This window comes from Neomonachus schauinslandi, chromosome 3 (genome assembly GCF_002201575.2).
Source record: "Neomonachus schauinslandi chromosome 3, ASM220157v2, whole genome shotgun sequence".
Lineage (NCBI taxonomy): Eukaryota > Metazoa > Chordata > Mammalia > Carnivora > Phocidae > Neomonachus > Neomonachus schauinslandi.
In genome coordinates, this window is record NC_058405.1 from 105,872,409 (window position 1) to 105,897,512 (window position 25,104).

General features: G+C 34.0%; 1 protein-coding gene across 1 annotated transcript in view; it reads right to left on the minus strand.

Moving 5' to 3' along the window:
- LRP1B (LDL receptor related protein 1B) overlaps window positions 1-25,104 on the minus strand; it is a 1,499,204-nt gene that overhangs the window by 926,827 nt on the left and 547,273 nt on the right. Inside the window, exon 7 of the mRNA XM_044913608.1 lies at window positions 6,621-6,783. Within this exon, the coding sequence (XP_044769543.1) occupies window positions 6,621-6,783 (163 nt within the window). The remainder of the gene's footprint in view (window positions 1-6,620; window positions 6,784-25,104) is intronic.

A 25,104-nucleotide genomic window follows, 5' to 3' on the forward strand; every position in this document is an offset into this window, starting at 1 on the left:
GTGTTTTCATTGCCATTGGATATATTCCCAGAAGTGGAATTACTGTATCATATGGTAGTTCTATTTTTAATTTTTGAGTATCCTCCATATTGTCTTCCATAACAGCTGTATCAATTTACAATCCCATCAGTGCTACACAAGGGTTCCCTTTTCTCCACATCTATGAGAGAATTTGCTATTTCCTGTCTTTTTGATGATGGCCATTCTAACAGGCATGAGGTCATATCTCATTGTGTTGTTAATGTGCATTTCCCTAATAACTAGTGATGTTGAGCATATTTTCATGTACCTGGTTGGCCTTCATATGTCTTCTTTGGAGAAATGTCTATTCATGTCTTTTGCCCATTTTTTAATGAGATTGATTTTTTTTTCTTTTCTTCTTTTTTTTTTTTTTTTGCTATTGAGATGTGTGAGTTCTTATATATTTTGGCTATGAGCCCCTTATCAGATACAAAGTTTGCAAATATTTTTTTTTCCCATTCCACAGGTTGTCTTTTCACTTTGTTAATGGTTTCTTTTGCTGTGCAGAAGCTTTTTACTTTGATAGAGTCTTACTGGTTTGTTTATCTATTTATTTATTTAGTTGTTTGTGCTTTAGTTGTCATATGCAAAAATTAATTATCAGTACCCATGTCAAAGAGCTTTATTCTTATGTTTTCTCCTAGGAATTTCATGGGGTTCAAGTCTTACACTTAAGCTTTTTACCCATTTCAAGTTAATTTTTGTGAGTGGTGTAAAATATGAGTCTAGTTTCCTTCTTTTTATATGTGACTATCCAATTATCTCAGTACAATGTATTGAAGAAACTGACCTCTTTCCATTGAGTATTCTTGGCTCTGTTGTCAAATATTAGTTGACTGTATATGCTTGGGTTTACTTCTGAGTTCTCAATTCTGTTCCATCGGCTTATTTGTCTGTTTTAATGCCAGTACCATACTATTTCGATGACTATGATTTATAGCTGGTAATCAGGAAGTGTAATGCCTCCTGCCTAAACACAATTTTTACAAGTGCTTAGAAAGACAATTATCTCACTAAAACTGAAAGACCAGATACCCTCAACATTTGACTTTTTCCTTTGCATGATTAAAAAAAAAAATCTTGAGTAACACTACTTGACACTGTAAAACATCCACCTTGACCCTAAGGCCAGACCAATTTCTCCCTAGTCAAACCATTAAGATTCTGGCTCAAGCGAAAATATCAATTTTGGATCAATATCCTGCAAGGCTCGGCACTCAAGCAGAACAAAATATAACTTAGCATAAAAGCTGTTTTTTTTTTTTTCTTCTTGTTCTTTTTTCTTTAGTTGAATATGATTGTATAACCTACAATAAAATCCTGAATATATGTTATATATGAAAGAGTGGTAATATACAAGGGAAATGGTATTGAGTACTTATTTTATTGTTTTTAATTTTTATCCTTTTCCTTGTGGTGGTGTTTCCAAACCAAGATTTTCTATTTTTTGAAAATAACATTTGTGCGTGACCCATTATGTACCTCATAAACTTCAAATAAATTACAGCTTAGTATTTTGTTTGTTATTTAGAATGTATTTTTTTTTGTAAACTACAGTAACTATATCTTCTGGTTGTAATATTTGATACTTGATGCATAACTCTGTTATACTTTAAGCTCCATAAGAGAATACATCACATCATTATCTTTGATGCCCTCATTACACCTGAGTGATATAGGAAATCCATCCATATATTTTCAAAAGCAGTACCACCGGCTCATATGTACTTTTTGTTTTCACAGAACTCTATGTAAGAAACAATTAGAAATAATTTTAAACTACTTGGAAATATAAAATTATTCTTTTCTAATAATGGCACAGATTCTTCCAGTATGCAAACTATTCTCTGGCAGAGAGTATAAGAGCTTTCATGCCACCTGAGAATCATTTTATAAGTGAAACAATAATTTACTTAATGTTACCCCAGTGGCTTAGAATATTCACATAGATTCCAAAAGTGTTGGAAAATCTGATAGAATAAAAGCTACCATCAGTTTCTTAAAGTATATCTTTAAAGATAAAAGTAAGGATACTAGGACTGCTATCCAGAGTGCTCCCACCTCAGCTTCTTCTTTGTATTGTAAAATGTTACTGGGGAAAAAAATGCTATTTGCCTTGAAAAGAGAAAAGAAAAAATATTCCTCGGTATGAGTTTGAATGGCTTTGGCCAAAAGGAAATAGAAGAGTTTTCCTAGAAAAGGGAATAAAGAATTGGAACAAAGTATTTGTCCATATTCCAAACAATTTTAGCTAAGTTAAAAGAGACCCCCTAAGTGCCTGGGAAGAACAAGGAAAGGTCAAAGAATTGCACAGAAGAGAGAAATATCATACAACAGTGGTTGTAGTAGATGATGTTGGTTCTTAATCCATTTTTCTTTTTCCATAGTAGTTTGGTCCCGATTTCACTCCTATGTCCTTCTTTCACATGCCAGTGGTAAAAAAAAAAAAAAAAAAAAAAAAGGCTTTTGTTGTCCCATTCAGGTAGGCATCTACCCCATTTCTGACCAAGAAGACATGAAAGTATGTCTGCTTAGGAGCTCTTCTACACCCAAGGAAAATATAATGCTTTCCCCCCACCTTTTTTTTTTTTCTTTTCTTTATTTTGAACTGAGTATCTTGCTTCTACACAGGATCCCTAGAACTTCAGTAGCCATTTATGATAACAATAGAATTAGCCTGAAAAGCACACACTAAAGATCACATCACAAAGAGGTAAATGGACACACATCCTTAATAATATTGTTGAGCCACTAAAATAACCAATATAAGAACTGTCTTATATCTAGATTTTTTTTTAAAGATTTTATTTATTTATTTGAGACAGAGAGAATGAGAGACAGAGAGCATGAGAGGGAGGAGGGTCAGAGGGAGAAGCAGACTCCCTGCCGAGCAGGGAGCCCGATGCGGGACTCGATCCAGGGACTCCAGGATCATGACCTGAGCCGAAGGCAGTCGCTTAACCAACTGAGCCACCCAGGCGCCCCTTATATCTAGATTTTTAAGTGAAATAATAAATTCCTTCATAATTTAAGTCATACATAGTATTTTTTTTTTCTATTACTTTATCTATGTGAGTGGACATCATTAATCAGAGTGAGAATTCAGAGAAGAAATCTCTTTTATAGGGAAGGGTTGGAGGGATGGGAAGATACTAAATATAATTACTAGAAATAGCAATGTGAACTCAGTAATTTAGAGATAAGCTTAACAAATACTGAAAACTTATCGAGTGAAAACGAGAGAGAAGAGCAAAGAGAGCAAATAAAGATGTAGAATGTTTTGCATTATTATGAGTTATTTGTGTTATTATGAATGATGTGAGCTAAGAAAAGAGTGAGAGTTGAATCAATTTGGGGTAAGTTTCCAGTAAAGTCTGTAGTGAACATAAACCACTCCAAATTATTCTTTCATAATCCCAGGATAATCACAATATAATTTGTATCTGAAGCAGACAGTGATTAAAGGTAATGCCATACATGAACCTCTACTTGAGGAGAGGCCTGGAGAGGAATTTGGAGCATTCGACTCTAGACAAAATGAATTAATGAGAATAACTTGAGTCATATATAAGACAGCTAATATGGATTTATACCCTTCAGTGAGCCTTTGAACCACTAACTTCACTCAGACCCTAAAACACAAACTTGCATATCCATGTTGTCTTGCCTAATCACATCATCAACTCCTGAAAGGAATTTTGGATTGAAAAGTGGCAGTGATAACTCTCCTGAAGCACTTAGTAAACTGGCCAATGTAAGTAGATGCCTATTGTTTAGATAATTTTCTATGAATCTAAATGCCATCTAGGAGTGCTGAAGTCACCCAGAGAGGGGAGTAGTAGTATAAATAATAGATGAGCATGTAGATATTTAGATTGATTGTGGACAGATGGCGTCATGAATTTCACAAATAAATCCTACAAACACTCTGCCATTCAGCTCTACAAGTCAAAAGTCCAACCTATACAGAAAAATGGTATACATTATACTTAGAAAATATGCAATTCCTGCTGTTTCTCATGACAGCGGGGAGTTTCCCTCTCCCTCTGGTTAGCCATCTCACATAACTCCACTGAGTTTGGGTTTTATACATGGTACCACACATCTGCCAAAACACATTTTTCCCAAATTGCCAAACCAACTTCATTATCGTCACTAAAAGTATAGCCAACTAAAAGATATTTTTTTCAATGCAGCTTTTGAAGAGGTAAGGCAAATCTCCCTCCATTTCTACTGCTATTAAGGTCAAGCTCTAAGAATCATATCTGACTTTAAGTATATGCCAATGTCTTCTGAGGTTACAAGAGAATGAGCCAAAGATACTATCACTCACCCCATACAATTAAGAAAATGTAGGAGAATTTTCACTGATGACACATGTCTCCTTTGGTAGGTCAGGCAGAGCTGTTCTAGCCTTGACTATTCAAAATGCTCTGGAGCAGACGCCAAAGTAGAAGTTAAAGGAAAAACCTATTGTTCCTATCCTAGATAGTATCATATTAATCCCAGCCAAATTTCTGATAATAAGAGAAAAGCAGAATTTATTTGAAAGTGTTCTATTACAAACTGGCTTATATTTATAAAGGAGCAAAGCTCTGCTGTCTCTGATTTCTATGACTCATGATTGAAAAACTGTGTTAGAGACATGGAGCAAACTCAAACAAAAAATTCCAGAGAACATATTGTGATAAATGATACATGACAAAATTACATTTAAACAGTTACTAGGCCCAAAGGCATCCTGCAGAGAGTAAGTGCAAACAATATGGGGGTTTTCTACTCCTAATTCCTTTGATAAAAATGACAAAATATGGTTCTTTCATGTAATGACAGAGAGAAAACAGGAAACTTGAGAACATAAAATATGTTGCTATTCAGAAAGGGAAATGGCGTTCAAATATATTACATTTCAGATTGACAGTTTTATTTGGAAAGGGTCTCTGGATCTTTGTTTTTAAGAATGTGGAAGGATAAGATGGTAGAATGAGGGGAGAAACACAATAGCTTCACCTCTTAACATTTTTGACAGATAAGACTGTCTAAAGGCTAATTTGAAATTCAGTTAGCACATCCAGGGAATAACATGCAAGCAAATATATTTCTAAACAGAATTCCAAAAGAATGTTGTTGGCACATTTGTAAATTTCCAATTCTTTCTTACTACCCTATCCAACAACCCAAACAAATCAGTTTAAATACAACTTCTTTTACTAATGTCTTTTGAAGCATCGCTGCAGTCAGATTGACTCAAGTAACCATCTGCTGGAAATACAAATAGAGCTACATTCAAGAATTATATTATACAGCCTTCCTAGCAAAGTTCTTATGTGCAAGCTGTTCTTGTCAAAATCAAAACCATTGTGATGATGCATCTTAATATTCAATCAGACTTTAAGTAAAGAGTGACAAAAGTCCACATATGGATGACAGCTGTTTCTTCAGTAAATATTTTCCCATTTATTGAATGGAGGCTTATGGTGGTTCAGGATATGTTCCATCAGACATTTCAGCCTGAACTACTTGGGGGCGATTAAAACAGTAACAAGGATAAAATTTCAGTTTTCAAATCTTTGCTACAACTTACCTCTGAAAAAACAATAGCTCCTCCAATTAAAATTGTACATTATGTCATTAATTTGAGGGTATCCTTGTACATTAACAGCTCCTCCAATTTAAATTGTACATTATGTCATTAATTTGAGAGTATCCTTGTACATTATGTCATTAATTTGAGAGTATCCCACTACTGACTGGAGAAACAACTGAATCTATAAACCTCTACATCTTTTTTGCCCCTCCCCCTCAATAATGCCATAGTATTTGTAAAATTGAAGCATAATTCCTATATTGATTTTCTAATCATATGAACAAACTTGACAGGAATTTAAACATTTATGACTATATTTTGACAAATTGAGAAATATTTAAAAAAGATTAATGAGCCTATTAGCTAAAAGAAGATCAGATAAGACATCTTTTTAACCAACAAAGAGGCTTGCAAAATTAGAAAGTAAAAAAAAGAGAGAGAGAGAAAATGAATTCTGATGAATTCAGTAACTCCATAATTATGTAGTATTTACATATCAGTAGTTAGAGAAAAAAAGTTGGTTTCAACTAAAAGATGACCTTAATGTTTTAGTAGTGCCCATGAACTTGTATTATGCCCCTTTTATAAATCCCAAATGTGTTGGATGTAAGTTTGTCTTTCAAGTCAAAATATTTCGGAAGCTTGCTAACTACAAAGTCTACTGCTAAGGAAACTTAAAGTCTTCTCTCTTTAACCCAAAACTATCCTGAGGCTCTTGTCTGGTGACCCCAAAGCAATTCTTAAGAGGGTGACAAGTTGTTTGTATCTCAGGTTAGGCCAGCAATATTAATGTGTTAAGGAATTGGTATCCCCCAGCTTCCGCCTGGTAAATTGTAGCCCTTTTTCCCTCCTTGCAATGCAAATGTTGAAATCGACATTTAAAAATATTTTGAACCTATAGTCATATTCCACAGCTCCTATCAGACACTGATCTATTATATTTTTTTGATCTAAAATATTTTTTAATTGGTAACTATCTCAGATCAACACTATAAAAAAAAGAACTTCTTACCCTGCTATTGGATCTACTGCTATTGCCTTAGGATTATGAAGCTCCAGGTCAATCAGGGTGACACATACAGACCCATTGTAATTACAAACAAAGATCCGGTCACTGACATGGTCCACAAAATAGAGATTTCTGGTAAGCCAGTCAATCGCCATTTGTTGCACATCTGAAAAACACACATACACAAAATCATTGCATTGCAGGTGCAAATTTAGTATCATAAGCCAAAGAGTACATAAGTCTGCCCAAACCATCACAGAAGACATTTCAAAAGTAAAGGTAGTTTTATGATAAAAAAAAAAAAAACCCTCCAAAGATAATTTTTTGCTATGCCAAAATAAGTGATTTAATTATTCTGCAAAGTAATGACTACCTTTTGATACCTTTCTTCTTGTCATATAAGGACTGAGGATGATCTAGGGAAATGGGTAAAGAATTTCTAAATCTTAAAATACACATATTTACAATAAAATCTTTGTCCTAAATCCCCCATTTATACAAAATAGTTCATTCAACCCAATGGTTCAATGATACAGCTAAACTCTTTAGTAGTAAGAGTAAACTTTTTATAAATCTAAGGGTAAACCCATATTTTCAGATCCTCTTCCATTAAAAAAAAAAAAAGAAGGGTGGAAAAGGTGGAAAAGGAGATCTGTAAGATCTCTTTGTTTACAAAAAATATTCAAAGCAAAAGAAGGGGTGATATGTTTTTCAATGGCATACATAGGCATTATAAAACAGGCCTGCTCAAAGATTAATCCTCTAGCAGAGTGTTTTCAATAGTACTTTCTGTGATGAAGGATGTATTCCACATCCATGTTGTCTAATGAAGTAACCATTAGCCAAATGTGTCTAGTGAGCACTTAAAACCTAACTAGTGTAACTGGGAAACAAAATCTGTATTGTATTTCATTTTAATGATCTCAGATTTAAATCTAAAAGATGTAGCTAGTGGCTACAGTGGATAGAGCAGCTCTCAGAGAATGTATCTGTGTTTGACTTGAGTATCTTCCATTTGATCAGACCTATACCACTGTGGGATTTCATGCTAATTTGTAGATATTTATCTGGTAGAAAAGATAACCCCAAAGGTTATGGTCATACTGCCCCGTGAGGCATTAACCATTTTTATGCTTTCCTACAAATTTTATTTATATATTCTTTTTTTTGAAATGCCTGCAAATATCCACTAATGCTCTTAGATCTGCCGTGCTGGGCTGGTTCCCTCAATAATTCCATGAATAAATATCTGGTTCATATTTATTCTTGAATTTTATGACAGTCATGTTCTTATCTATTGGAAATTATACTGTGATACCTCTTTGTTCAAACTTACTATGGATCTATGACTCATTCACTAAGCAGTTTCCTTATATAATCTGAACCTAAACATTCTTCCTACTCTGTGCTTCAAAATATTTCCTTAGTAACCTGCTGCTTCAGTGAATGATATCCTTTCAACAGAAAGACCAACATAGACGCATGTGTCATTATTACCACTCTTAATTGTATATTGTCAAAGCAAGGTACAGAAAGTAGCAAGTTTGTGGGAATTTCTATCATGCCTTACAAGGACAAACAGAAAGGGGATATTGCAATTCATTGGAAACACATTTTCAAGCTATCGATTACAGTTTCATTCCTGAATTGACCAGTCTTTATGGAAACGTAACCATTTAAATGTTCCACGAACTACATGCAGCTTTTTTCAAACAGTTCAGCAACCAGGATTTTTAAAAAGCTGAACTATTTCTCTGTCTCCAGAAATCTGCAAATGCATGCTTTGTTTATTTTTTATTCTTTTTACATTATTATATCAACTAGAGCACAAAACCCACTGTTTCAAATGTCCTTTTAAATACCTTGGGTTCAGATAAAGTACGTGCCAGAGTCCATTCAATGACCCATCCCTCATCTAGGCATGCAGTTTGTGGAGTCTATGCAATTGTAATTCCAGACAAAAGAGCTTTTTGACAGCATTCACACTTTTTTTCAACTCTTTATCATTACAGAAAGATTCTCTGCTACTGAAACAATAGTTATTGTTAACAACCATCCAAGTTTGAAGCAACAAGGTCTCACTAAAAAACCTAATAATTAGCCAAACACTTAGTAATTGTGGGTATTGGTTTTGTTTCCTTTTCTTATATTTCAAGTTTCTGTCTAGTTTTAATATAATCTTTTATTAAGATTGGACAATTGAGGCAATTAGACAAAAAGTTCAAGTAAGCAAGCCAATAGTTACATAGATAGATAAGTAAATAAATTTGGCTGAAATTATTTACACATTTCAGGAGATAGGTGTATCTTCCAGACAATGGATTCAGTATTTCATTTTAATTTTGCTGAAATATAACCAAGATCATAGGAAATTGTCAAAGATAATTGCAATCATTTTATGACATTATGAAAAAAAATCCTAAATTTTTAGTTAGACCCTTATTACTTTACTGTTACTTGAACAAAAATTTAAACATATTCCTGTTATTATATTTTCTAGTCGCTTGCTTTTTATTCATTTTTCAACTGAAGTCAACTGGATTTTTCCTTTTTTGGGGGGGGTATGGCTTTTATTATGGTTACTCAGAATTTTCTAATTGGCAAATGCAAAGGTTACTATCCTGCTCATATCTACAAAATATAAATATTGGTAAATTTTTAAATAATAATGAAAAAACAATGAAGTATTTTGAAACCTGTACAACAGCATATAAGTAGCTATTAACAATGTTCTTAAAACACAATATTTGTTAGGTCTAACAACTTAAAGTTGTACCCAGTGAAAATAAAACGAAAAATTCAAGGAAAAAGTTTTTTTTTTTTTTAAAGACAAATACTTATATCTATAATTGGATTACAAAAACACTTTACAAGAGACTTTTCATCACGATACAAGGCAAGTAATTATTTTCCAGAGTTGGTGAATATGGTACTGAAACATTTTTAATTCACTAAAATGTAATGTATACTAACTATTATGGACTGAATTGTTTTTCCCCAAAATTCATGTGTTGAAGTCCTAACCTCCATTGCCTTAGAATGTGACTGCATTTGTAGATAAAATCTAAAAGAGATGATTATACCAAGGTCATTAAAGTAAGCCCTAATCTAACCTGACCCATATCCTTATAAATAGAGATTAGTACCTACAAGGAGAGATAGCAGGAATCCCTACACATAGAGGAAAGGCTGTTTGCAATCCAACGAGTGGCCTCAGAGGAATCCAACCAATTGAAACCTTGATCTGGAAGCTCCTATCTTCAGAATTTTGAGAAAATGGATTTCTGTTGTTTAAGCCCGTGGTATTTTGTTACCGTACGCTGGCAAAATTACATATCTACTCAAGTATTGTTTCATAGAGTTGTCCATGCCACAAAATTATTTAGAATAAAAGTCAAAACTTTGTTAAGAAAAAATATAAAAGAATGTCTACAAGTTCTTTCAATGGCATACTGAACTATTGTCTCATAGACACCTTAATAAATTAGTTCATTCTCCTGAGTAATATATCTTTGTTTAACTTACAATTTAATACTGATCAGATCCCAGTCTCTATGAATTTAGATATTAATTTGCACATTTGTAAATTGCAAATAATTTATGTCCTACAGAGATGCAAATTATTTCCATCAGGTAGTAAAGATAACCCTAATTTTATTGTCCTGTATGACATTAACTAGTTTTATACCTAACTTTACAATCTTAAATTAGGATGTTTTTATTTCATTGATTGTAAACACTTCAATCTCTTCTGTACTCCTTTGAAACAGATTTACCATCCTCTGGTTCTCATTAATGAGCTAAGTGACTCCCTCCTTAACACATAGTCACTATATATATTTGTATGAGTCATGTTTTTAACTTTTTGAAAGTTACACATTGACAAAATTTACTTCTTGATTTCTTTTCAATTTATTTGCTATGTAATCTTCAACTAGCCAGAGATGGAAAATGGAAATGTCCACAAGAATGAGAAAGATAACATAAATAAGCAAAACTTGTTTGAAGTTTGAACTATGACAAAACTAGAGGATAACCTGGAATATACATCTACTTAAAAAGGTAGGCTCAATTCGAGCTGATTGTTTTTACTTCATAGAAATGCTTCATTATTTCAAGGAGCCCAAAATAGTCTATTGCTGCCTACAAGAGACTCACTTCAAATCTAAAAATGCACACTGACTGAAAGTTAAGGAATGGGAAAAGATATTCCATGCAAATGGAAAAGAAGAAAGCTGAGGTAGAATGTTTATATTAGGCCAAATAGACTGTAACAACAACAACAAAAAAAGGTTGCAACAAGAAACAAAGGTCATTACATAATGATAAAGGGCAAATCCAACAAGAAGATATAACACTTGTAAATATTTATGCACCCAACATAGGAACATCTAAATATATAAAGCAAATATTAACAGATACAAAGGAAGAAATTGATAGAAATAAGATAATAGTAGACTTTAATACTCCACTTCCATCAGTGGATGTCCAGACAGAAAATTAATAAGAAAACAATGTCCTTGAACAACACATTAGACCAGATAGACTTAACAGAATACTCTAACTAAAAACAGCATAATACACATTATTCTCAAGTGTTCATGGGATATTCTACAGGATAGATCACATAGTAGGCTATACAACAAGTCTCAATAAATTTAAGAAGACTGAAATCATATCAAATATCTTTGCTGACCGTAACACTATACAATTAGAAATCAATTATAAGAAGAAAATTAAAAGAAAAAGAAACAAACACAAACATGTGGAGATTAAACAGCATGTTACTAAACAATAAATATGTCAATGAAGAAATTAAAAAAGAGAAAAATAATACCTGAAACAAATGAAAATGGAAACACAATTGTCCAAAATCTATGGGACACAGCAAAGGCAGTTCTAAGGGTGAAGTTTACAGAAATACAGTTCCACTTCAAGAAATAGAAAAAAAAAAAAAAAAAGCCCATCTAACCTTACACCAAAGGCACTAGAAATAAAAGAACAAACAAAACCCAAAACCAGTAAAAGGAAGGAAATAATAAAGATTGCAGCAGAAGTAAATACAACAGAAACCAAAAAAGAACTCCCCACAAGCCCCAAAACAAAACAAACAAGCAAAAACCAACAGGACAGATCAATAAAACCAGGAGTTGCTGGTTCTTTGAAAAGATCAATAAAATTGATAAACCTTTAGCCATATGACTCATCAAAAAAAAAAAAGAAGACTCAAACAATTAGATATGAAAGAGAAATAATAACTGACACCACATAAATACAAAGGATTATAAGAGATTATTATGAAAAATTATATGCCAATAAATTAGACAACCTAACAAATAAATTCCTAGAAACAGATAACCTCCCAAACTGAATCAGGAAGAAATCGAAAATTTGACAGACCAACTACCAGCAATGAATTTAAATCAGTAATCAAAAAACTCCCAACAACAACAACAACAACAAAAACAAAAAGAAAGAAAAAAAAAAACTTCCAACAAACAGAAGTCCAGGACCAGAAGTCTTCACAGGTGAATTCTACCAAACTTTTAAAGAAAAGTTAATACCTATTCTTTTCAAACTATTCCAAAAAATAGGAGAGGAAGAAAACCTTCCAAAGTCATTCTTTGAGGCCAGCATTACCCTGATACCAAAACCAGATAAAGATATCACTAAAAAAGAGAACCTTAGGCCAATATATCTGATGATCATACAGGCAAAAATCCTCAACAAAATATTGGCAAACCCAAGCCAACAATTCATAAAAAAATCATTCACTGCAGTCAAATGGGATTTATTCCTGGGATGTGAGGGTGGTTCAGTATTTGCAAATCAATCAAAGTGACACATTGCATCAACAAGAGAAAGGATACAAACCATACGGTCATTTTAATAAATGGAGAAAAAACACTTAACAAAGTACAATATCCATTGATGATAAAACCCTCAAGATAGTAGGTTTAGAAGGAACATACCTCAACGTAATAAAGGCCTTATAAGAAAAACCCACAGCTAATACCATACTTAATGATGGAAAAACAGAGATTGTCTCCTAAGATCAGGAACAAAACTAGGGCATTCACTTTCACCCCTTTTTTTCAACATAATACTGGAAGTCCTAGCCACAGCAATCAGACAACAAAAAGAAATAAAGCCATCCAAATTGGTAGGGAAAAAATAAAAACTTCAGTATTTGCAGATGAGAAGACACTATATATAAAAATGAATTCAGTAAGGTTGTGGGATACAAAATCAATATATAGAAATCTTTTGCATTTCTGTACACAAATAATGAAGCAGCAGAAAGAAAAATTAAGAAAGCAATGCCATTTTAATTGTATCAAAAATAATAAAACACCTAATAAATTTAACCAAAGAGTTGAAAGACCTGTACTCTGAAAACTATAAAACACTGATGAAAGAAATTGAAGACAAAACAAAGAAATAGGAAGACTTTCCAAGCCCATGGATTGAAAGAACAAATATTGTTGAAATGTCTATACTACTCAATGCAATTTACAGATTTAATTCATTCCTTATCAAAATACCAACAGCAGGGCGCCTGGGTGGCTCAGTTGGTTAAGCGGCTGCCTTCGGCTCAGGTCATGATCCTGGAGTCCCAGGATCAAGTCCCGCATCGGGCTCCCTGCTTAGTGGGGAGTCTGCTTCTCCCTCTGACCCTCCCCTCTCTCATGCTCTCTGTCTCATTCTCTCTCTCAAATAAATAAATTAAAAATCTTTAAAAAAAAAATACCAACAGCATTTTTTGCAGAACCAGAACAAGCAATCCTAAAATTTGTATGGAACCATAAAAGGCCCCAAAAACACCAAAAGCAATCTTGAAAATGAAGAACAAAACTGGAGGTATCACAATCCCAGATTTCAAGATATACTATAAATCTGTAGTAATCAAAACAATATGGTACTGGCACAAAAATAGACACAAAGATCAACAGAACAGAATAGAGAGCCCAGAAATAAACCTATGATTATATGCTCAACTAATCTTCAACAAAGGAGGCAAAAACAGGCAATGGGAAAAAGACAGTCTCTTCAACAAGAAACAAGACAAACAAAAAGGTATCTTCCTCCTGTGTCAGGTAAACTGGACCGCTACATGCAAAAGAATGAAACTGGATCACTTTCTTCCATCATATATAAAAATAAACTCAAAATAGATTGAGGACCTGAATATGAGACCTGAAAGCATAAAAATCCTAGTACAGAGCACAGGCAGCAATTTCTTTGACATCGGCCATAGCAGCATTTTTCTAGATATGTATCCTGAAGTGAATGAAACAAGGAAAAATAAACTTTTGGGACTACATCAGAATAAAAAACTTCTGCACAGCAAAGAAAACAGTAAAACTAACAGACATTCTACTGGAGGGAGAAGATCTTTACAAATGACACAACTGATAAAGAATTAGTATTCAAAATATATAAAGAACTTATGCAACTCAGCACCAAAAAACCCCAGACATAATCCAATTAAAAATGGGCATAAGACAGCAACAGACATTTCTCCAAAGAAGTCATACATTTAGCCAACAGCCACATGAAAAGATGCTCAGTATCACTAACCATCAGGGAAATGTAAGTCAGAATGGTTAAAATCAAGAACACAAGAAAAAACAAGTGCTCGTAAGGATGTGGGGAAAACAAAAAACCAAAAACCTGTGCAATGTTGATGGGAATGCAAACTGGTGCAGCCACTATGGAAAACAGTATGGCTGTTCCTCAAAAAATTAAAAATAAATTACTATATAATCTAGTAATTCTACTACTGGGTATTTACCCAAAGAATATGAAAACACTAATTCAAAAAGATACACGCACCCTTATGTTTCCTGTAGCATTATTGATAACAGCTAAATTATGAAAGCAGCCCAAGTGTCCATCAATAGATGAATGCATAAAGAAGATGTAGTGTGTGTGTACACACATACATATGTACATATATACAGTGGAAGACTACTCAGCAATAAAAAAGAATGAAATCCTTCCATTTGCAACAACATGGATAGATCTAGAGATTACAGTGCTAAGCTAAATAAGCTAGTGAGAGAAAGACAAATACCATATGATTTCATTCATACATGGAACTTAAGAAACAGAACAAACAAACAAAAACAAAGAATAAAGAGATAAACCAAAAAAGAGACAAACTGGTTATCAGATTAAGAGTATACTTATCACGAGGAACATTGAGTAATGTATAGAATTGTTGAATCACTACATTGTACACCTGAGCCTAATATAACACTGTATGTTAACTACACTGGAATTAAAATTTAAAAAATAATAAAGTAGGTTTCTTGTAATAAAAAAAGGAAAAAGAAAAGGGAAATAAAAGTCATTCAAACTGTTAAGGTGAAGTAAAAAATTGTTAAGGAAAAAGTAAAACTGTTACTATTTTTAAATGACTTAATACTATACATTAAAAAAAAAGAAAACCTCTAAAGCCTCTATCCCAAAACCATTAGAATTAATAAATGAATTCAGTAAAGTTGCATAATGCAAAATCAATAGACACATATCTATTGCATTTCTATATACTAATAATGAACTATCAGAAAAAGAAATTTAGGAAATTATCCCATTTATAATGACATTATAAAGAGTAAGATATGGAGGAATAAACTGAATCAACGAAGTGAAAGACATACTCTGAAAATTCTAAGACATTGATGACACAAGTAACAGAAAGATAAATTATGCTCATAGATTGGAAAAATTAATATTATTAAAATGTCTGTACTATCCATGAAATCTACAGATTCAGTACAATCCCTATCAAACTACCAACATATATTTTCACAAAACTAGAATAAATAATCCTAAAATTTGTATGGAACCACAAAAAACACCAAAGAGCCAAAGCAATCTTGGGAATGAAGAACAAAAGCCACAGGTATCATGCTCCTGAATTTCATACTATACTACAAAGCTATAGTAATCAAAACATTATGATACCGGCATAAAAACAGACCCAATAGATCAATGGAACAGAATAGACAGCCCAGAAATAAACCTATGCTTATATGGTCAATTGATCTATAACAAAGGAAGCAAGAATATACAATGGAAAAAAGACAGTGTCTTCCATAAATGGTGTTGGGAGAACTAGACAACTACATGCAAAAGAAGGAAAGTGGACTAATTTCTAACATCATATATAAAAGTAAACTTAAGATGGATTAAAGACTTAAAAATAAAACCTGAAACCATGAAACTCCTAGAAAAAAATAGGTATTAAGCTCTTGGACATTGGTCTTAGTGATACATATATTTTTAAACTCTCTATCCTCAGGCTAGGTCAATAAAAACAAAAATTAAAAAAAAAAAAACAGGACCACATCAAAGTAAAAAGCTTTTGCACAGCAAAGGAAACCATCAACAAAAAGAAAAGTCAATGTATTAATGGGAGAAGATATTTGCAAATGAAATATCCAATAAGGGGTTACCATCCAAAAATATATAAAGAACTCATAAACCAGTATCAAATAAGCAACCAATCTGATTAAAAAATGGGCAGAGGATCTGAATAGACGTTTTCCCAAAGATATACAGATGGCCAACAGACACATGAAAGGATGCTCAACATCACTAATCATCATGGAAATGCAAATCAAAACTACAATGAGATATTACCTCATACGTGTCTGAATGGCTCTATCAAAAAGACAAAAGATAACAAGGGTTAGAAAGGATGTGGAGAAAAGGGAACCCTTGTGCAGTGTTTGTGGGAATGTAAATTGGTGTGTCACTATGGAAAATAGTATTGGGGTTTCTCAAAAAATGAAAAATAGAACTACCATATGATGTAGCAATTCCACTTCTAGGTATTTATGCAAAGAAAATGAAAACAGTGATTTGAAAAGACATATGCACCCCTATGTTCACTGCAGTATTGTTTACAATAGTCATGGCATGGACACAACCTAAATGTCCATCAATAGATGAATGGGTAAAGGAGACATGGTGTAAACATGCAGTGTAATATTACTCAACCATTAAAAAACCATTAAAAATATATATATATCTTGCCTTTTGTGACAACGTGGGTGGACCTAGAATACATTACACTAAATGAAATAAATCCTAGGAAGATCAATACCATATGACTTCACTTAAATGTAGAATCTAAAAAACAAAACAAACAAACAAAACAAAACAAAAACAGACTCATGGATACAGAGAATAAAGTGATGATTTTCGAGAAGGTTAGGGAAGCAGGAGGTTGGATGAAATAGGTGAAGGGGATTAAGAGGTACAGTATTCCAGTCATAAAATAAATAAGACACAGGGATGCAATGTAATGTACAGCATAAGGCATAGAGTCAATAATATTGTAACAAATTTGCATGGTGACAGATGGTAAGCAGATGTGACCATTTTGTAATGCATATAAATATGTACTATGTCATAGATCTGAAACTAAATTGTATATTAATGTTTTTCAGTTAAAAAGAAAAAACAGGGACAATAAAAATAAATAAAATAACAAAGAAGCCCAAAATCTGGATTTGGGGATTCATTTGAAGTCTCCCAATTTTTAAATATGGTAAACTAATTTTTAAAAATTATAAGGCATTATATGTATCAAACAAAACTTGTCTGTAGCCAAACTGGATCAAATCACTAGTATGGTTCCACCAAAGCAAACAGTATATATAATTTATTTCAGTCTAACCCTCTACTTAAAGTATGTTCTTGAGAAAGTCACTAATATCTATAAAAGTCATTGTTCTTATATTCAATGAACATAATATCCAATTTACAAAGTGGTGAAGAGATTAAGTCAGAAAACAAATATTAAGAATCCAGCACAATGACATGCAGTAAGTATTCCATGAATATTAGCTGCCTTCCAGAGGCAGAAGGACTAAAACGTTACCCTTTAGTTTATGTCTTTGTGTGTTCTTGTCATATTTATTACTAGGAAATGTCATGTTACTAGATAAAATCATCAATAATTAATGATAAGGTAGACACTTAATGGGTTTGATAATTTTAAAATATGCCCACAAATGTTTTGATACTGTTCCTTTCAGGAGATGAAGCTTAATTCTCTTCCCTTTGAGTGCAGGATATTCTTTGTGACTTCTTGTACTGAATAGAATGTGGTAGAAATGACAGAGTGTGATTTCCAAGGATAAGCCATAAGAGGCATTATAACTTCCCTTTTGCTCTTTCTCTTTGGCTCACTCTGGTGGAAGCCAAATGCCATACTATGAGGATACTCAAGCAACCCTTTGCAGAGGCCCATTTTGCAAGGAACAGATACCTACTGCCAATAGTCACAAGAATGAGCTTGGAAATAAATCTTCCAGCCCAGTTAAATTACTGGATGCCTGTTAGCAGTCCTGGCTAACATCTTGATTACAACCTTAAGAGAAACCTTATGCCAATCACCTAGCTAAGCAGCTCCTGAATTTCTGGCACACAGAAAGTATAAGATAGTAGGTGCTCTTTTTAAGCTACTAAGTTTGGGGGTAATTTGTTATGCAGCAATAGATAACTACTGTAGTTTTTAGAGATAGATTTCATTGGCTTCCTATCACTTGGATATCATTTATAGAAGCAGATCTGAACCAAATTGTCTCTACAGACAACTGGTTTGGTTCCTTTAAATTACCTGTAGTGTGGATTAATGCTAAAACAGAGGATACTCTATAAATGCTCATAAATGAACCCTGGGAGATTTGAAGATAACTTTTCTTATTTCTCTTGAAAATTTTTGCTTTATTTTTACAGTGTGGTTCTGGGCTGAAACAACTATATTTGGGCATGATCAAGGTATGGGTTTCTTACACAGTCCCCTCTCAAGAAGGGCAGTGTCAGAGAGTATTAATGACTTATGGAGTGACTGGTCACAGGCGGTATCCTTAGGAAGATAGTATTTTAACTAAGTTCAAAATAAGATGGTTGACCATGTGGAGATTTGAGGGCATAGCCTACCAAGCAGGACTGAACTTGGCATATTCTCAAAATGAGAGCAGAGATGTGAGGAGCTATATCACAGCTAAAATACGAATGAATGAGAATAGATGAGGTAATAGAGACTGGCAGGTGTACACAAACGACAGTAGATGGGTAGATTTCACAAACATTATATTGAAAAACCAGGAGATGATTTTATTTTAAACGCAATTTTTATTTTTATCATACTGTAAATGTACATGATTTAAAAAGTCAAATACCCCATCAAGGCTGACAGTAAAATGTAGTGGTGCCTACTTCACCTCTACTCTTCTAATTGTTTTAGCTATCTCAACTGTATTCACTTCCATAATTCTATATAGCATGTTTCTACTATAATTTTAGTGTTTTTAAAGTTATTTATATAATCTATAGGCTTTTTGTTACATAAGATTAGGATTTAATTCTTTATACCCCTCCACACATACATACAGATATGCATTCATGCTTGCTCTCCCTTCATCCTCCCACAATCTTAATTTTAGTGATATTAATATTCAATGTTTATATAATTATGACTATATAAATTTTTGTTGAAAAGCAAAGAAAAGTTTCATACTTCCTTCCCTGAATAACTTGCTTTTTTAGAGTTCCATTTTTTCTTGTTGTTTTTTCCTTTGGTGTAATTTATTATTGCATAATTCTACAAAAGAACTCTAAAACTCCTCCCTAAATGAAAAAAAAAAGCCAAAACAAAACAAAACAATACACTCATCTATTAATGTCTTTTTTTGTTTGTTTGTTTTTGCTTTTGACATCCTTCCATTGTCTGACATGCCCTTGTTCCAATCTGTAGAGCTTGTTCCGTTGCCATAATCCTGGGGCTTTTTTTTTTTAATCAGTCCAGACATTTATCATTTAACTATGTCAGAAATCAAACATCTCATTTTCTGCTGATGTAGGGGATAAGAGGTTGCCTAGCAGGATCTAGGAGCTGAGCTATTCTCAAAACAGGTTCTAAGCTAATCCACTTATTACTAGTCCTATCCTATAACCCCACCTTTAGAGGTGACCAGACTCTAATTTTTGAGCCTCTCTGGGGTTCTTCATCTTGGCATCCAATCTGCACTCAGCAAAGCAGAGAAACATAAACATAATTCATTTATCATTTAATCATCTGCTCTTTATTATCCAAAATTATCTCACATGCTTTGTCTCCTCTTTCTTTCTTTTTGGATTAATAAAAGACATTTCCTTTTATAGCATTTACAGGAGATTTCCAAAAAAGAACAAATATAATATAAACAGTTTTGTTCAATCTGCAGTGTTTAATGGAAAATCCCTGGGGACAGTTTCAAGCAGAAAAGTTAGATGTCTGTTTAGCTTTTTAAAAAGATCATTCTAGCCGTTGTGTGGATGAAAGGGATAAGTCTGAAAGCAGGTGACCAGTTAGGAAGATTCTGTAAATTCCAGGAGAGAGATGGTGGCTTCAGAGAGTATCAGAGCAAAGGTGAGCCTATGTAGTATATACTACACATATTTCCTTTGTCAAAATTAAATATATAAGGAATACATGTAAGTTATAGTCTAGCTTAGATGAAGAAGCCAAGAATGATAGAAAATTTGAAGACATCACAGAAAATCAGAAACATTCCAAACACAGATTGCTTCTATCCTAACATGTCTTTTCTTTTTGTATATTATGAATATTTTAACTTAGCATTTTTATTTCCACACAAAGATTGTCCCTCAAGCTGTGATGTTGCCTTCACTAAAGAGAGTTATATTGCTTATAATGTAAATACAGAGAAGAGCAGGTAAAAATAAAATTTAAAAAATGGTACAATTGTAAAGAAACTATCTGTTGTCTTCGATTTATGTGTCTCTTGGTTTAAGTGGTAAATTAACATTTAAGTTTTATATCAATTTCTTTACCGGAACATTTGAAAATGCTCACTGGATGATAAGATGTAATTACATTTATTTTTGTATGTCACCATAATCTTTATCAAGAAGCATGTACTCACTTTATCCCTCCATGACATTAAATAAACTGAATTGAGTAAACAAAGCCTCTGTCTGTTGTATAATAATTAAAATGGTATTATAGAAATTTAATTTGCGTGTACTGTGGGCAGGCACATCCTTAATAAAGAATAGACTCTGGCACATTACAGAGCCTTCTCCTTTTCCTTTAACTAATGAAAGACTGCCTCTTCCTAGGCTCCAATTCTGTTTCTTAAACACATGAAATGTAGTCAAAATGATCATCAAGGCCAGTTCTTTATACGAATAGTCACAAAGTTCTACATACACTCTGTGCATGTCTTTATGAGAAAAGACAAGGAAGGTGCTTCTAACATGGGATGATGGGCCAATATTAGGTAGTTGTGTAAGTCTTCAGTCTTCTTATGTTTTCTCTTGTGAGCTTTCACTGTTCCACTATTTCTCAATTCCATCTTCTAACCCACATTACAAACCAATCTTATTTCCTATGGTGAATGCACTTAGAAAAGATGCAAGTGTTATTCTCTCTCTACAGTAAAAACAAAACAAAACAAACACGCAAGCAAAAAAAACAAAACCAGTTTGCACAAGTGTTTTTCCCACTAGGCAAAACTTTGCATTCTTATTTGACTCATAACTCAAATGATTCATCCTTTGTTTTAGTTTTATCCATCCTCACTTCATCCCAGACTAAATCTATCACACATCTTAAGAGCTCACCTGAAACAATACATTTCTTTCCATCTTTAATATTACTCTTCTTAGTCAAGACACTGTTTTCTCTCTTTTGGATCGCTGCAATAGCTTCTTCACTGATCTTTCAACTAAGGGATCTTTGTAAAACCCAGATGATATCAGGACACCAAAGAAGAAAACAGTTCTCTTTATAGTCTGAGTTCTATGTTACACTTGATTGTCAGTGATAAAAAAAGTTTTAACAAGCTGAAAAGACTCTTGGAATTTACTCTCATGTGTTAATGCTTTCAAAATGGTATCACTGATATTTTTATAAATATCTACATTTGCTGAAATTCAGCTCAATTTTAGATCAAAACTTTATGGAGTGTTTCTCTTTGTAACATGTTACCATGAATGCCATCCAGGAGATGATACCAACGTACATTTGTGTTGTTTCTTCCTCAGGGTTTTAATAAACAACAGGTTTTAGTCTAAATCTTAAGTCTATATTCTTTTTTTTTAAATTTTATTATGTTATGTTAATCACCTTACATTATATCATTAGTTTTTGATGTAGTGGTCCATAATTCCTTGCTTGCATATAACACCCAGTGCTCCATTCAACACGTGCCCTCTTTAATACCCGTCACCAGGCTAACCCATCTCCCCACCCCCCTCCCCTCTAGAACCCTCAGTTTGTTTCTCGGAGTCCATAGTCTCTCATGGTTCGTCTCCCCCTCTGATTCCACCCCCTTCATTTTTTCCTTCCTACTTTTTTTTTTAAACATATAATGCATTTGTTTCAGAGGTATAGATCTGTGATTCAACAGTCTTACACAATTCAAAGCGCTCACCATAGCACATACCCTCCCCAATGTCTATCACCCAGCCACCCCATCTCTCCCACCCCCCCACCAATCCAGCAACCCTCAGTTTGTTTCCTGAGATTAAGAATTCCTCATATCAGTGAGATCATATGATACATGTCTTTCTCTGATTGACTTATTTCGCTTAGCATAATACCCTCTAGTTCCATCCACGTTGTTGTAAAGGGCAAGATTTCGGGTTTTTTTGTTTTTTTGTTTTTTTGGTTTTTGTTCTTTGTGGTTTTTTTTTGATGGCTGCTTAATATTCCATTGTATATATATATACCACATCTTCTTTATCCATTCATCTGTCGATGGACATCTTGGCTCTTTCCATAGTTTGGCTATTGTGGACATTGTTGCTATAAACATTGGGGTGCACATACCCCTTCAGATCCCTACATTTGTATCTTTGGGGTAAATACCCACTAGAGCAATTGCTGGATCATAGGGTAGCTCTATTTTTAACTTTTTGAGGAACCTCCATACTTTTTTCCAGAGTGGTTGCACCAGCTTGCATTCCCACCAACAGTGTGGGAATTCTGAAAGAGGGTTCCCCTTTCTCTGCATCCCTGTCAACATCTGTCATTTCCTGACTTGTTAATTTTAGCCATTCTGACTGGTGTGAGGTGGCATCTCATTGAGGTTTTGATTTGGATTTCCCTGATGCCGAGCGATGTTGAGCACTTTTTCATGTGTCTGTTGGCCATGTGGATGTCTTCTTTGGAAAAATGTCTGTTCATGTCTTCTGCCCATTTCTTGATTGGATTCTTTGTTCTTTGGGTGTTGAGTTTGATGAGTTCTTTATAGATTTTGGATACTAGCCCTTTATCTGATATGTCATTTGTAAAAATCTTCTCCCATTCTGTCGGTTGTCTTTTGGTTTTGTTGACTGTTTCTTTTGCTATGCAAAGCTTTTTATCCTGAGAGTTCATTTTTGCCCTTGCTTCTCTTGCCTTTGGCGATGTTTCTAGGAAGAAGTTGCTGCGGCTGAGATCAAAGACGGTTGCTGCCTGTGTTCTCCTCTAGGATTTTGATGGGACTCCTGTCTCACATTTAGGTCTTTCAACCATTTTGAGTCTATTTTTTGTGTGTGGTGTAAGGAAATGGTCCAGTTTCATTCTTCTGCATGTGGATGTCCAATTTCCCCAACACCATTTGTTGAAGAGACTATCTTTTTTCCATTGGACATTCTTTCCTGCTTTGTCGAAGATGAGTTGACCATAGAGTTGAGGGTCCATTTCTGGGCTCTCTATTCTGTTCCATTGATCTGTGTGTTTGTTTTTGTGCAGGTACCATACTGTCTTGATGATGACAGCTTTGTAATAGAGCTTGAAGTCCGGGATTGTGATGCCACCAGCTTTGCTTTTCTTTTTCAACATTCTTCTGGCTATTCGGGGTCTTTTCTGGTTCCGTAGAAATCTAGAGCAATCTACACATTTAATGCAATCCCTATCAAAATACCACCAGCTTTTTTCAAAGAAATGGAACAAATAATCTTAAGTCTATATTCTTACTTTCCAAAATATCACTCCTCTCCTTAGAATCTCCAATGACTTCTCGCCACATTAGCATAAAATCTAAAGTCTTTAACATTGCTTAGGTCTTTAAACTCCCTTCCATCTCATATCTGCCTTGCTCACTCCGGTCCAATCACATTGGTCTCCTTAGTTTTTCTTGAACCTGCAAAGAAAGCTTTCACCTTAGGACATTTGAACTTAATCTTCAAGAGAAGAGTATCTGAATGTGCATGGTTTGGGCTCTCGCTTCATTCAGGTGTCTGCTCAAATGTCAATTTCTCAGAAAGGCCCCTCTTGACCAGTGGATATTAAAAATACCACCTCACTCACCCTCCACACACAGTGACTCATCCCCACCAGTCAATACCATTGCCCTATTTTCATTTTCTTTGTAACATTCATCACTGATAGAAATTAACTAGTTATTTAGTAGTTCACTATCTCCCCACATTAGAATGTAAGCCCCATGCCAGCAGATTCTGTATATCTTATTCACTGCTATATTCCCCAAACCTAGAATTGTGTTTAGCCCAGGTAAGTTCCCAGTAAATGTTTCCAAATCAATACTGCTGTTCTATTCATGCTAGTCTTTGCTCAAGAACCTCCTGCCTAAAATGTGTGCCCTCACCTCTAACTCAATCAGTTTGGGAGTCATCTTAAGTCACAGCTCCTTTGTTATTTAATCAACTGCAATATTTCCCTTGATTTTACCGTGAGCTCAAATTTGGCAAGCCACTATTCTTTACCCAGGAAATATGTATATAAGAAAGATTTACATTATTTAATGTGGATGAGTACTATTATGAAAACATAATTGGGCAGATAGCAAATTGCAGGAATAGTTGAGGGATGATAGTGCCATACAACAGTTGGAAGAATATTGACAACTGGTGAGCTTAAGTGAATAAGAAGGGATAATAAAGCAAAGATCAGAACACTGTCCTGACAAAATGTTGTACTGGGGATGAAATGCCATCACATCCACTTTTGCATTAAAACTGCCACATCTTGACTTCTACAGCCTTACTGCTTCCAATTTTCTACAGTCCTTCTTTGTTGTCTATGCCTCCCAAGAATCCTTTTATGACTCTCAGAGCTTTGCAGCTTTGATTAAGAATATATTGGCACCTTGGCCATGGTTTGTCTCTGAGACTACTGGTTACCTTGACTTCTTCTGGTTGTACATATTAGATTACTTTAGATTACCTTTTGATGCATATCCCTAAAAACACAAACTTTTTTTTTTTAGATTTTATTGATTTATTGGAGAAAGAGAGACAGAGACTGTGAGAGAGAGCCGGAGCAGGGAGGAGAAGGAGAAGCAGGCTCTCTGCTGAGCAGGGAGCCCAATGCAGGCCCGATCTCAGGACCCTGGGATCATTGACCTGAACTGAAGACAGACGCTTAACTGACTGAGTCACCCAGATGCCCCTAAAAACACAAACTTTTGATTAAATGATGATTATTACTATGTATTTATATGATATATGATGC